The sequence below is a fragment of the Oxyura jamaicensis genome, chromosome 3 (assembly GCF_011077185.1).
Source record: "Oxyura jamaicensis isolate SHBP4307 breed ruddy duck chromosome 3, BPBGC_Ojam_1.0, whole genome shotgun sequence".
NCBI classification, from domain to species: domain Eukaryota; kingdom Metazoa; phylum Chordata; class Aves; order Anseriformes; family Anatidae; genus Oxyura; species Oxyura jamaicensis.
The window spans coordinates 33,016,667-33,032,224 of record NC_048895.1 but is presented as its reverse complement, the minus strand read 5'-3'; the positions used below and the strand labels follow the sequence as shown (position 1 = coordinate 33,032,224).

Below are 15,558 nucleotides of genomic sequence, written 5' to 3'. Positions count from 1 at the left end.
AAAATCACCAAGTTGTGAACCAAGACTGGAACAGGCAGTCAGTCTGGCAGCATAGTTTGAGCCAAAAAAAAAACCCTGACCCCTTATATCCCAGAGTAGAAAAGAACATGGTGAAAGAATTAGCAGAGTAAAGAGAAAAACACTTAGAGAAAAAGCTCTGAAGAGAACTGGGTTGCCTGATCAGAAATGTGGTAAAGGGATCTACAGAGCACATGGCACCTGTGTAGTCAGCATATAACGTCAGGAATAGTAAGAAAAATCTTCACATGAGAATGTCCAACAAAACAATAGAACTGGAGAACTTGTGGGAAAAAAAAAAAAAAAAAAAAAAAGAGAGAGAGAGAGAGAGAGAGAGACACTATTCATAATGTTGCAAGAATTGTTAACTGAAGATATTTTTGCTAAATTTGACAGGTACTGTCCCATTATACTTGTTTTCCTTGACTAGGAAGCCCTAAGGGAAAATTGCCCTTCTCACTGTTCAAGTTTTATTTCCTTTAAAACATATTAAAACTCTGCAGAGATGGAGCTGCAGAACCTAATTTTGATGCTCTGAATCACCTGTGGAAATCTTACCTCCTTTGGCTGCTGTTTAAAGGATGAATTCATGAGCACCTGGATATAAAATTAAGCTTTTGTCTTGAACACCAGCCTTTCAACTTCAACAATATTAGTTTCTGAATAATGTTTTTATTTCTCTTTTGCAAAACCTTGCCTTTGCCTGTGATTCCATTTGTGTATCACATAGTGCTCAGGCAGAAATTTTCTCATATATTGCTTCCAGTCTAATCATTTTTCTGCATCCATTGATAAATCCTAGGAGCTGTGGCCCTGCCACATGAAGGATCTCATCTGAGAAGCGTGTTCTAGAAGGAAACCTGTTCCTATTCACTAATGTTATATTTAAAACAAAATAAAGAGATTGAGTTGCTTTGGACACTCACCTTTGGCTTTAGCATGATTTCTCAAGCATTGTAAGCCACACAAAAGGACAAAGGATTCTTCAGTGCCAGGCCAGAGAGACTAGAGCCATGAAATACCTCTCCAGGATGAAGATCACAGATATTGAGATCACATGCTGAAAAGAAAAGGTAGTTTTCAACTCATATTTTCATGACCAACTAGAAGATGTTAGCCAAGGAGTGATTCAAAGCCTACTCATTAAAGCAAAGAAGGCAAAAAACAGATTTGGTTGTACACTGTCTCTCTTGCTGCCATCTACTGTTTTCCTGTGGAAGCATGGAAGGTTTCAAATACTGTTCCATTATTTTTCCTTCTACCTACCACATTAATCCTGCCTACAGTTTGGCAAAATTTCACAGAGCATGTGGGTAGATACCATTCAAGCTGATATATTCACTCATTGGCTCCAGAAAATAGCAAGCATAGCTCTTGCCTTTGCAGAGTTATTGACAGTGGCTTCTGGTATGGGAGATGCCTGGCTCAGATCGGCATTGCTCGAGAGCACCTGCAGGAAAACCAGCTCCTGGCAGGAAAGGCTAATGCTAGCTACACACCAGAAATGCTCTGCAGAAGTTGCTCTGTTCATCCTTTGCCAGTGGAAGGGCACTGGGAAAGCACCAGGTGCTGCTCAGAAGTGAGGGACTGCAAAAGTTCTTTCTTATGCGTATTGTGCAGCCTCATGTAGAGATGGATGCTGTTAAATTTTGTTCATTATCTTTTCTTTAAAAGGAAAACCTAAAACAGTTCATGATGATATTACTGAGTGACTTGCTCTCCTGGAGATATGTGCCACCCAGTAACAGAGGATGCTCATTTCTGTGACATTTTTCTCTTCATGTCAGGGGGAATCTGTGCTGTGTAGGATCAGACCAGGTTTCTTTAATTTTAAATGAAAAATTATAAGCAAAATTAAAGGAAAGCTTTCATATTCCCAATTCTTTATTTAAGAAATACAATTTATTAATTTGATCTGGATTTTTTTCCTTTATTTTTGCTGCTTGTCCCATTTTTTATTTTTATTTTTTGACATGAATTCCCATTTGAGACAAAGTGAAATGTTGGTCACTTCTGTTGAAAAGCAAAGAATGCAGATTAATGGGGGGAATAATGTATTCATTCTGGTGTATAATATACTTTTTATGAGTAAATTTTAATTGGACGACTTGCATAAATGGAATGTAAATGTGTCTACAGCACAGCATGTGTCTGGTACTTGAAAAGGCAAAGTTCAACTCCTGATGTCATTAATCAGGAACTATAATTTGTAAATGTAGGGTAGGTAATGGAAATTAAAACAAACGTGCTTTATTAAATAATTCTTCAGGCACAGGTAAATCTGTTTGAAAATGAGTTCACTCGCCTTAGCTATGCACTGTATGCCTAAGACAGCCTTATTATGAGTAAGTTAATAACCTACTGCCACCAACTACAGCAAATCTAACTCCCCTGGCTAGATCAGTCAGAGACCCACACACAGAGACTCCAGTGCAAGAGAGAAATTTCATCTTCAAGTCTTTACAGAATTTGTCCAGAGAAAGATCACATAGCAGCCCCATCACACTATCTGAATAAAAGACTTGCAGTTTATCAAAGCAGCAGATGTTAAGCTGAGACCTATTTTTGACGAGCATTGAGAAGCAAAGATAAGAGTTTATTTTTTCTTGGTTGATAGCAATGGCCCTGATGTTACTCATTCAGCAAAGACACAGATACCTCATCAGACTTGGCAAACAATGCTGAAACCATTTCTGCATGACCCATTCTGCAAATGCAGTAATAGTGTAAGTGTGTTCAAGAGGAGATCTTCCTAAAAGAAGGCAGAAGTCTCCTTCCTAGATCAATATTTTCTCATGGAGAAGTAAAGCAAATGTCTGCTACTGGAGGCATGGAAGTTAGCAATACCCCAGGTGCTCTGTTGTGCACTATTGGCGTACAGAGAGCAGACTTGCCCTTGAGTCCAAGTTACCCCTATGTAAATGTAATTCCAACATTAGTATTTTTAATGTGAATACAGTTGCTTTCCACTATGTTTCAGTTTAGTCTATGCTGACTTGTGTTTGGTTTTCATTCTTCAGCCTATGGTAATGCATTAACAACCATGTTGGTCTTCTCATCTATAAAATGGGGGACGATCTCTGTGCAGCTCACTGAATTTGGATGCTAACATTATCCCTTCAAAAAGAAACATTGCACACCTGCCCTGCTAGCTAATAACCAGGCAATATGGTCGTTGTCACAGCTTAAAAATGTGGAAATAGAAATGGGAAAGAATCCCAAACTCTCAGAGGCAAAAAGGCCAAACATGAAGACATAAACTTACTATCAAATACGGCTTAGCTGAAAGACAATAAAAGATTCCTTAAACTGGACATAACAACAGGACAAAAGAAAAACAAAGCCTCCTAAAACATGTCTGTTCGTTTTTATTATGGGATCAGCTGCAGTCTGCCAGCCTGTTTTAAAATCAACATTTCACAGCAAGAAACTATACAGTAATGTATCACTTCTCTGCAGGCACTTCCTTCCACTGACAAATGGTTCAAGTGGAATAATAGCCTAAACAGAATTACACAGGGGGGGAACAGCATTGATGAAGAAGGATCTATATGAGTGTATTTATTTATAGATACGTACACATGCACACAGACTATTGTGTGGAACAGCTTGTTATTATGGATAATGATCTGTATAAAACGCAAAGCTACAGGAGATGTTTTAAGTTAAAAAAATAAAAATAAAAAATTAATCTACATGCAATGCTAATTTATTCTGTCCCCAAGAGGGATCCCTATAACCTCTTCAGTCTAAAAATCAACTCCTCTTCCAATGGTTTTTACACCTACTAGTTAGCATCCCTAGTTAACATCGCTAACTTGTTAGCTTTACCTTTTCCTAATTTTTCTAAGTAGGGACAAAAACCAGATTGCTCCAAAGCTCATCACAGTGCTCCTGAGTACATGCTGGAACACATTTTTTCCTGAGGCAGGGAATAAAATGCACCCTAATGTAAATGGCTGATACAAAGCCAATGCATCAATTTATGCTTCAGCTAAATTCTTAACTTAGCACTTATGTAAGGCATTAGACTTTTATAGGGCTTGGACCAAGGTATGAATTTCATGAGGAGCTCACTAATTTGAGAAAACAACTGAGTGTGCTCTTTGGTATGACAAAGCAGACCATGTAGCCATTAGGGAGAGATGAAGGAAGATAAGATTCTATTTTTCCAGCTTTGTGAAATGTTTTTCAGATTTCCTTACTTAAAATAATCTCAGTATCAACGAAGTTTCAGAATAAAATTTTCAACCTGATTTCTAATTAAAATGCTAAGCCTTTCCTTTCCCCTCATTAGAAAAAACAATAACAACTAAAAAAAAACATTGCACACAGAATTTCACAGAATATCTCTGTTACAACTCTGCCAATTTTTCAAATGCTTTGGGTCATGCTGCATCTGCTCATTCCCCATCAGGGCTGGTGAATGAATTAACACCAGAGCTCTGCTATTTTCTCTTACTCAGTAGTCACATTTCTAGGAAACTGCCATTTTACAAATACATTAATTCAATAATGTGAAGTTTAGCTTAAGCTAACAGGTTTTTTATAGGTTCTACATTTGAGCCAAAATGTACACTTAATGAGGACACCAGGAAATTATGCAGCCCTTGCCAAAATTTCATTAATGGCCTGGAATTGCATTTTTGGTATAATCAATAAAAAAACAGCAAAAGTAAGCTCAATTTTTCAGGAAGCGGGTGCTCTGCACTTCCTCAAAAATCAAAACATCTTTGTTGAGTTTCCATAATGGAGGCCCTCAAAAATCATTAGTATCTTAAAAAAAAATAAAAATAAAGTAAAATAAAATAAAGTAAAATAAAATAAAATACATTTTTTATCATCATTAAATTGTATTTATCCTATAAAGAGAAACCATTTGTGAACATTTGGGAATGACTTTGCACTGTGATCAAAGTCTATTCGCCATAAACTGAACAAGTAAACTTGTAGAAGATCAGCTACATACAGCTGCAAAAGTCAAATCTGTTTCAAACTTATGACATTTTTTTTCACATTAATTAACAATAAAGTAGTTATAGTTATCTATATAGTTATATAGACTAGAGTCTATCCTGCTACCAAACCAAACAAACAAAAACAAAACAGAAAAACAAAAAGCAAACAACAACAACAACAAAAATAAAAGAAATATTAGCCTGGTGAAACCTTCCTGCAAACTTTAATCCTTTTGTTTTGGAAGACAATTTCTATTGATACTTTACACAACAATGGAAGAACACCAGGAGAACCTTAGTTATGCCTTAATCTCTTACCTCTAAGAATAATTTTAAAAGATAAGGACTTCTAAGGAATTGGAAGGATTTTTATTTTTCCCCTCCTGTTTGCTATTAAATAGCACTTAATTTGTGCATTTAGCAGCCCGTCCACTTTAATAAACGTGTAGTCAGAGGGTGATACTGAGTAAGTTAACTGAAAGTGCTTGAAAGGATTCAGTACAGATGTCACATCTTCCTGAGTGGCTTGTGATGCACCTCACTGTGCTAGCTCATTTTGCTGTTTTGCAATGGAGCACTTCTTTACATCAGCTCAGCTCCACAAATATAAAAGTCAAGCAGGTACACAGCATCATCAAGACTGGCATTTATTATGCAGTAACAGCTAGAGGTCTTTGTCAAAATGGGTGAGGACAGACATAGTAGTTAACAAATTCAGTCCCATTTGGAAAGCATTATGCCAGATTTTAGGTAAACACATAATTAACAGCTACACTAGCATTCAGCTTCAAATGCAGTCACTGTCTGTCATTACCTATCAAGCTTTAAAAAAAATCTCCACTTCTGCTCAAGTCCCTGGCAAGACTCCTGTTGCATTCAGCATTACAGGTGATTCATGCCCTTGGGAAATTTACAGGGGAGGAAAAATCCCAGCCCTGAAAGGAAAACTCCAGAGACTCTGTGCTGGAGGTAAGTGTAGTACCCTCTATAAACCAGGAAAGAGTAATTTAATCTACCTCTAGGTCAGGCACCAAATTATTTTCCCTTACATCAGTGACCCCTGGGAACTTCTTATACCTCCAGCCTCACTTGGGAGAACTAACAATATCCCACACCGTATGGTAAAGCAATACAATTGTTCCTCTTCAGAGCGACACACTATAAAGAACCCCAAATATCTGCAAAGGAACAATATTTCAAATGAGCACCACAGTTCAGGGAGTGATCCCACACTGCCTAAACCTCCACCAGCTCGGGGGCACAGCTGGTTACAAATAGCAGCACTACTTCCTCTGTCCCAGGACTGCAGATGGGAGCAGAGGAGAAGCAGGATCAGGCTGGTGGTGCTGGGGCTTTGAGCATCCTGGCTCTTACACCAGCAATGCCTGAGGCTGCTCGCCCCGAAGAGGTGCATCAGGAAAAATGCAGGATAGAGATTTCCTTCAGGTGTTTCCACTTTGGTCCAGGAAACTACACACCATTTTAAGTAATAGGAGACAAGTACTGCGGGAAGCAGGCTTCTCTTGCTAATGGGTGAGATGAAGTGGCTCAAAAGTTCAGGCTCTCAACTTCACACAGAAGAACCTCAGCAATTTTGTTTTCAGTTGTTAATCATTTTCATGTTTCCTCCATTGAAAAGCGCTTAAGTACAATTTACATTCAAGCCACCAAAAAGTTTTAAACAGTTCCCAGGCTGAGTGTAGCCAAACTATGTCAATTAATATATATATATATATATATATATATATATATATAAATAAATGCAGAGGTATTCTTATGAGAAGTACTGTTCAAAAACCCGTGGTCCAAGGAAAACGTGCCAGAGAAATGAAACAATGGGGGAAAATAGCCTATTTCCTTCACGAGCAGAGTAAAAATCTCTGGAATGTTTGTAGCCTCCACTGTGTACTTCACGGTGACCTCTTCCTGCGGTTTATATTTTCCATAGCTTTCCTCTGGTAAGAGGAGACTCTGCGTGTGTGTGCAGGTCCTCAGCTGGGGTCGGTGTAGTCCTGCAGAGTTAGTCACACCGAGCTGCCGGGGCACAGCAGCTGAGGAACCGGCTCGGTCATCGCTGCTGAGCTGCTCTGAGGAGCCTCACCCTAACCCAGTGCGGGCTCAGCCACGCTGGGGAAAGGGGCCTGCAGCAAGAGGGAAAGCTGAGAAGAAGAATTTGGATTTCCTAAAGCGTGAGTCTATCAAACTGATGGAAAAATCCCACCCTATGGCATTACTGTTGTCATTTTCTATTTACCATCTACTCAAGTAATAGAACAGTGGACATCTAGCTGATTTGAAAGTTGGGGTGAGATATTCTGAGTTTACTCCAACCCTAAATCATGTAATTTTTCTTTAGCCTCAAGATGCAAGCTAAAAGGAGATAATCATTGAGGTTTTTAAAGGTTTGTAACAACTCTTTGCTTCACGTTTTTGAATTATTGTCAACTTAGAAACAGAAGTTAATCTCCTTAAAGCACTGTCCAACATCTCCCTCCACCACAGTACTAGGTATTCTACCAGAGGTAAGAAATCACATTGTCCTTAGGGTTTGCACCTGGAACAGTCATGCTGCTTATCTACAGGCTATGTTAAGTCATTTGCCAGTACCTGCCTGAAACTGACATATACAAAAGTATTTTTTTTGCTTTAATCATAAGTTATTTTGCTCAACAGCCAAGTAAAATTGTTAAAGACGATATACCCACACCCACATATGTATTTACTGCAGATTTTTTTGGTTAAACTCTTCTAACCTATACCACAATTACATCTGCTCTATACACTGTAAAAACAACCAATAAATAAATTGACACCCCAAACAAGGCCCCACCTAAATTCAGGCAGCACTCATAAGTTGACTCAACCTGAAGAAGGTAGAACAAGGATTTAAATGCTGGAGCTTAACAGAATTTTGGTTTTTATTTAAGTCCTGCATAGAGTTTGCTCTTCAGAAATTCCCAGTTAACAAGTTACACAGAGGTACATGTCCTTCCTCATTTCCTGAGTTTTATTCAGTTCCTTAGCTCTACAGTGAAATAGCTTTATTTATAAGACGTTAGTACTGAAGCTTGTGTTTCCAACAGTACTTGAGTACCACACTCATCTCCTGTTTAAAATGAGACCATGGAGAAGTAGCTACTCTGTTTGCAGCTCCTCACCCTTTGATATAGTTTTGTGCGAGCTGTGCAGCATGTAGATAACCAAAGCCATTCACACTCCTAACCAGTTTCACTAGTAATTAAACATCTTGATAAGCATCTGTTGCTGTCACCTTCTCCTGCGTGCCTCAGTTTCCAGTCTGTGGAGATGGCACTTTATTTACAGGCATAAGGATGTTTGCTGTAACTTGCTCGCTGTTGTGGCTGAAGGACAGTCGTGCTAAGAGCTCGAGCAGGCAGCTGGGCATGCTTTTTGTTTAATTCAACAGCGTGCTGAAGCACCCGGTCCCCAGCCGAGGAATTTACACAGGGCTCTGCCTCAGTGGGAAGGAGCACGCACGAACGCCTTGGGCTCATTTTGTGTCGCGGAGCAGCAAGTTAACCGCACTTGTGCCCGATTAAAGGGAAGGTGCTGCAGAAAGGCAGCCATGGGCGCCGTGCTGCTCTCCAGCACCACGTTTCTCCCCAGCCCTGCTCAACACCATCCCAGGGCTGTCATTAGGTGACATGGCTGCAAGAGCCGGCGGCGTGCTCGTGAGGCGTGAGGCGCTCACCCCTCTTGCTGCACGACCGCAGCACCACCACCGAGTGCGTGAAGGGAAAACACTTGCATCAAAACAGGATGTCGCAATGGGTATGCAGCTCTTCCTGACCAGGGAGAAAGCGATGCATCGCCCGGCTCGGCCGTGTTGCCTCACACCGAGAGGAGAGGCTAGGTGGTACGCAGCATGGCTGACTTGTATTTCTGGTTCTCCTTCCCGTTTTTACCCCGCACGGAGAGCAGGGCTGGGAGCTGCTGGGGCGGCCGGGAGCGGAGCCGTGGGCTCCGTGAGAACCGCGGGGTTACACGGTGACAGCCCCCCGGTGTCACGCCCGGCGGGACAAAAGCTCCCCCGGCCCGCTCGGAGCGGGCGTGTTCACAGCCACCTATGGGAATTTCCATGTTGGTGGCTGGGATTATCACCCTCGCTCGCCCAACCGGCTCTCCCAGCGGTGCAAGCTTCCGAGGGTGAAATAAGGAAGGCTGGGGCTGCCGCCCGGCGCGGAAAAGGGCACCGGGAGCAAGGCGCCGACCCCCCAAAAACCCCCGGCACCCCGCACGGCGGCATCCCCCCCGCTCCGGGGCAGGGCTCGCCGGGCTCCGGCGGATCAGCCGCCCCCTTCCCCGTCCCCAGCCGCGTCCCGGGGCCCGTCCCCGTCCCGCCCGGGGGGGAAGCGGCGGCTGCCAGGGGCGGGCGGAGTCGGAAGCACGACAGCACGGCGGCCCGGGGCGCTGGGGCGGCGCTGGCGGCGGCGGGAGGAGCTCGGCGCTCACCGCCCTGCTGGGGTCGCGGCGCACGGACGGAGCCGCGGGAGGAGGAGGAGGAGGAAGGAGGAGGAGCTGCTGCTGCCGCCCCGGGGCGGCTCATGAGTGCCGGGTTGCGGCGCCGCTGCTCCGCGGGTGAATGAACCTGTCCCGGCCGGCGCCAGCGGCTTCGCCTCGGGCTGCGGCGCCAGCCTCCCCCGGCACAAAATGGACGGGTTCGCCGGCAGCCTGGGTGAGCACGGCACGGGACGGCACGGCACGGGGGGAGCCTGCCGGCAGCCTCCTGGCAGCCTCCTGCCCGCACTCCTGCCGCCCCCCCCCCCCGGGGGGTGCGCACCTGCGGCTTGGGGGGACCCGGGGGTGCCGGGGCTGGGGGCGATGCGGGGCTGGCCGCGCTGGGAGGGAGGGAGGGAGGAAAGCGAGGAGGAGGAGGAGGAGGGAGGGGATGCCAGCGCGAAATCTGGTCAGCTTCAAACCATCTGTTGCGAGAGCTCCGGCTGCACTTGCCTCCTTTGTTCTGTGCTTCCCTGGAGTTAGTTGCTTGCCCTGCTCCCGTCAGTTCCCTTGGGTTTTGCCTCCCTCCGGGGGTGGAAGCGGCTCTCGGGACCCCCGGCCCGGGGGGGAGCCGGCTCCTTGGCGGGGGGGTCGCCCGTTTCGGGCTCGGCCTCCGGGAGCAGCGCCGAAACCCGCAATGTTCGCCCCAAACATCCCCAGGAAACTGACAGGCTGCCTCCTCGGCGACTTCCCCGAGGCTGCATGCGGCAAATCGCCGCCGGGTGTTTTAAGGAAAACATTCGGGCAGCCCGCTTTCCCAGCCTCTCGGAGGACGGAGCGCATACAGCACGCAGCGGCCCCGATTAAAAGCGCGAGCTGAAGCGATCGCCAGGCGCGCACGTTGCTGTTTATTCTCTGCGAGCTCCGCCGATGGCACGGCTCGGGGAGTCCTGCGTGGGGTGCCCTCCTGCACCTTCTCTCGGCCCTGCTGCACCTCCTGCAGGCTCGGTCCGTCTCCCGGAGAAGAGTCAATCAGTTCTGCTAAAAACCGGATCGATTTCTTTTTACAATGCCTCCGTGAAATAATAGCGAATAGTTCTCGATTTTCTGGAAATGTTGACTCATTTAACTGCTGAGTGTGATCCTAACCTTTAAGGTTTTCGAAATGTCTACTCCAGCATTTTGGGCACCTGTCCAAACCAAACTGGTGCACCATAATTAACATAACGCTTTTTTTTTTTTTTTTTTTTTTTTTTAAGCCTGGCTCTTGGCCTGATACACTATCCTTGCTCAAGTAACTTTCATGGTCATTTTATAACTTCCGATCAAAAAGGGAGAAATTGTCAGGGTTCTGTTCTCATTTTTCACCGGGAAAATTGTGCCCGTGGGTGACACATGCAAATGCGTCCTGCTCAATATTTATGAGCCTCTTTACCCAGTACTGAAATTGATCAACATATCAAAGAGCACCCATGCTGCTTTCACTCCTGAAGTACTGCCCCCCCCCCCCCCCCCCCCCCCCGGTCCATATTTAGAAATAACTGTTGTAAGGAGGAGGAGGGCTGGGGGGGACAATCATTTTGAAATCAAAAAGCATTATTTTCCTGCACCGAGGTTGCTTGCAGAGTAACGTGGTCCAGTTGGATGGCCCAGTGCCTTGCACCGGAGCATCCCACTTGCACTCAGAGCATCTCACTTGCATTTAATAATAGGGAAGCTCCAGCTGGACCTTTAATTTGTTTCACTGTTTGGTCAGGAAGGAGCTGCCATTTTATTAGAGGATTTTAATGAGGATTAAGCAAAGCTCAGCCTTCTAAAGTGTATGTCGTGATGTTTGTTGGCCTCCAATTTTGCTTTTATAGTAGGTATGGGTGCAGAGTGGTTTTCTGGAGCTGGGCTGAGGAGAGGGCATGCCCGGAATCTCCAGCCTCGAAGCACCAAGCTTCACGTGGCCTGCTTATTTTCAGGTTTCAGCCGTGCTGCGTAATCCTGTGTTTTTATAATCATCTCTTGTTTGCTGTTGCTGATAACAAGCATGTAGCGTTCACAAAGATGTGTGAATTGTTTTGAGACTTTTTTTTTTAACATCTCTAATTAAAATCTAATGGCTTGAATTTAATTAGCTGTCGGCTAAACGCCTTTTAGGAAGGCCATAAATTAATGTAATTTAGAATGAAACTTAAAAATTAATTAAAATTATTGTTGGCAAAACTCTGCTATCTATGTATGTGCGTGCTCCACTAGTCAAGCGAGCTTATTAGAGAGCAAGTTGTCCTTTTAATGCCTCCTGTCATTATCTGGAAGGCAAAATGTTATTACAGATTGTGCCCTCCAGCACAGGCAAAAATACCTTCTTACATGTCTCTTGCAGTTGAAAATACTTTATGCAGCTGTTTTATTTTGGCTTCTACACTGAAACTTTTATGAGAATAAAGAGATGAAAGAAACCATTTAATATGTAATTTTAAGAAAGGTTTGGTTATTGTTTTAGGACATGTTTATGTAGCACTGTACGTAAGAGGAGAGTATGCAATTATTCTAAACAGAAAAAAAATAATATATACATAATGAGTTAAGTTCCACAACTGCAATAGATATTGACTTACTCTTGATAAAGCACAGAAGTATTTCATATGTATTGGGATTTCAGTACATTTTGAACATCACCAGTAGTGAAATGGTTATTAAGTCCCATTTGCTATGTCTAGTAGGACAGCCTTACCTCACATTGAATCATTTCCAATACAACACTCATCAGAGACTCAATGAATTGAGGGCTTAGTGAATTTTGGCCACCCGCTTTTTCGGATGCATCGCTTGAAGTGAAAGAATGTGCTTCTGAATGGGAACAAGAAGTCCAGGAACTTGGACTGAGTGCCTGGGCTTCTGCCCCGCACCCTCGCCGAGACAGGAGCACAGCATGGGTGTCTGCCTCTGGGTCTGCCAAGTTCTCTTGCTTTAGGGTCCTGATCAAAACAGCACAGCGGTGGCATCTTCAGGGGAGAGAACTGTTAATTCCACCAAAATAATAGAACAACACACTTCCAGAGACAGAAAGATGGAAAAAAAAAAAAAAGCCAATGTGAGAAATAGTGGTGCTGAGCCTGTCAGGTAGTCCTGAGTAAGGTAGTCCTGTTTTTGCCATCTCTGCTCTTCGTGCTGCAGACAACTGCCCTTGATCTCCTCCACCCTCATGCTGGTGAGCCCCCGGTGAACGGGTGGCCCAGCAGAAAGCCTGTGCTGCCGGCAAAACTCTCTTGGGTTGGCTTTACTGTATTGTGAACCTCCCACAGCATGGAGGATGCTGCCGCCTTTCTCAGGCCTAAAACTTAACTTTCTGGAACCGGTACTTGGGTGCGGCAAATGCATGCCTGTAGCTGAAAGGTGTCTCAGAGAAATGTATTAACATGAAGCATTTGCCAGTGTGTTACTTCTCTGTGGCAACTCTTAAGCTGTTCGTGTAGTGCCCCTTTTACTTTTTGCAGGGTTAGCTGGCTAAGGTATGAGATCATTTTGATCCTGCTAGATTTAGGGCTGTGAAGAGTAAGCCATGATGGGCTGGTGAGGGGATGTTCTTTGGACAGTTTTCCAATGCTCTCATAGCTGTTGCATTGTTTTCTGAGAAAGCTTCTGCTTGTTGAGCTCTGTAACAATAACTGATTGTAAATGAGGATATGGAAGCATTCATCAGATGCATTGAAAAAAAAGGGTACAGCTGCTTCCAACTTTGTCACCAGCATATGATAACAACGTGGTCTGAAGCATTTTAATGGGACTATCTCCAGCAATTAGGTCCGTGGGAGAATAGGAACTTACAGAAGTAAATGAAGAGCGCTCACCTTCTGACAATTGGTTTTGTGCAGCTGTGCAGCATGCCCTGAAGCTTAGGTGCAGTTTTTAACTGTAAAATTCTCTATGATTGAAAATATTTTCACAGAGAAATTAAAATCAATCCTCTCTTGAAGTCTCAGACAAACAAAATAATTAAGGATTAAAGAAAAAAACAGAGTAGTTGAGCTTAGGCCTATTTTCTGGAGGAAGAGAAGACAAAGGGGAGCTGTAATGACTAAGTGGAGAGCAAGGCTTTTCTCTTCTGTTGATGCTAGTAGACAGTCACAGAAATTAAAAGAAAAAGTGATTCTTATTATATGGGATCTATGTGTGTACTGCTACTAACTGTAGTAAATCTAACAGCTACTAACTGAAGGGGTGCATTTTTGTCGGTTTCTATTTTTTCCCCTCATTGCTTATGCTGGGTATTGCATAAAAGTTTCTTGAAAACATACCTGTGTCATAGCTATACTGAGTCTGGTCTGGATAACTGCTGAGGCACTTTTATGAGGATGTGCTCCTCTTCTGGATTTGAAGAGCCAGTAGAGTTTGTTGAAGCTCAGGCTTTGCTAAAGCCCTTAAAGGCTTTTTTTTTTCTGGCCCCAGTGATGAACAGGCAGGTACGCTGGAGGGGGCAGGAGAATTGGAGCAGAAAAGATCTTGTGGTCACCAGTGCGCTGTGTCTTGAGAGCATATGAAGAAAGTGCATCATGATTAATCTGTGGCTTGGTTCTGTACTGAGCAAAATGAGCACGTGGAATGACTAGCTACAGCAAGCTGGGGTATTTGTCATTTATTTGGGCTAGGATATAAAGACTTTTTAAAGATTTTTTTTTTTTTTTTAAGTTGCCCTTCTAGTCTGCAGGCAGTAAATTCAACTTAATTCATGGGGCTGTGCTCATGGGACTGCTTTGTGCTATTGTCAGTGTGCTAGTGTTCTTAAAAATAAAAAAGTTTGGCAGGACACAAGTCTGTCCTGCCTGAGAAGGATGATTGGTACCGGGGTGGCTAAACAAGAACAGCCAGGAAGACAGGCTGTTTGCTTTAGAAACTCAGTGGTGGCCCACCTCTTGTTTGCATGGGCTTTAGTTAGTGGGCAGCGAGCAGCAGCCCTTTGCTGTCGCCAGCTGAGAAGCAAAGGACTGTGTGTTTAAAAGAGTCTCTTTTGCATGGAGCTATTGGCAATATTTAGCGTGGTTGTGAATAACACTCTGGCTTTTAAAAACAAAGAAACCATAAACCGCAAACACAGGAGAGTCTGTTAAAAAGTCTCACTTCTCTCTCCTGTAGAAAGGCTTTTAATGCCTGGGATGCTGAGGGTAATTTTTGGCCTTACGGTGTGTACTTCATACTCTTTAACTGAGTATTTTGATATGGGAAGTATAGTTGACAAAATTTTCTCGTCTGAAAAACCTGCTCTGAAAGGATTTTTTCCCCTCTGTTTTATATCCTGAGGTATTTAAGAGGAAAAAATTGGTCAAGAACAGTGCTCTTTTCTCTTTTTAACAGCATTACGTTGCTAATTTTACTGTTAGTAACGTGCAGGGAGATTCTGTTCGCCACTCCTTGCTATTCAAAATAGCTGCTTCCCTTAGTGTGGTTTCTATCAATTATTGAGGTTTATTTTTCCCTTCTTCCTTTAGGTCCTTGCTAAATCTAATCCTTAATGAATGTGATTTTAAGGCCAAGAATGTTGTTCCTGTTTTACCCACACATAATGTAATAGGGAGGGTGTTAGAGGGTAATTAATTTTGTAACACGTGGCATGTATGATGACAGTGCAGGTCTCTGTGCTGTTGCTGGTGTTGACTGTTTCTAGTAGGGACATTCTTCTGTACAGAAGTTAAGAATCACCTGATAAACAGCTTTTTATAAGCTTCACTAACTTCCTTTTCAAGAAATCTTTTCACAGTTGCCCATAAGCTCAGGTGGAGCCACTGCTTGCCTTGTTTTCCTCTCTGTAAACAAAGCAGTCCAGGCTCTCAGTTTGAAGGGAAATTGTTACTTTTTCTTTTGTCCGCTTGTTCAAATCAATGCAGAACTTTGGTTTTCTGTGGTTTTCTTTCATCAGGTGCTGAAGGATGGCTACCTGGAAACCCCATGCAAGCTCCTCTGAGAGCTTTGAGTCATCTTTAGGAATCACGTGTGCTCTGATTTAGAAAGGCTGTGTTCATGGACAAGCTTGCAGCTTTAGTTGATAAGTCGGTCAGTGGATGTAAATGGGTGGTGCTGTTAGAGGGGTGGGATATGAAGAGAGACACCAGAGAGTAAAAGTCTGAGTTTATTGCTAAAT

At 43.6% G+C, this 15,558-nt stretch overlaps 1 protein-coding gene across 1 annotated transcript in view; it reads left to right on the top strand.

The window, feature by feature from the left end:
• Nucleotides 1–9,422: 9,422 nt before the first annotated feature.
• The window catches only part of EML4 (EMAP like 4), a 157,267-nt gene continuing 151,131 nt past the window's right edge, over nt 9,423–15,558 (top strand). The window contains exon 1 of the mRNA XM_035320630.1: nt 9,423–9,672. Coding sequence (XP_035176521.1) covers nt 9,648–9,672 — 25 coding nt within the window. The 5' untranslated portion in view covers nt 9,423–9,647. The remainder of the gene's footprint in view (nt 9,673–15,558) is intronic.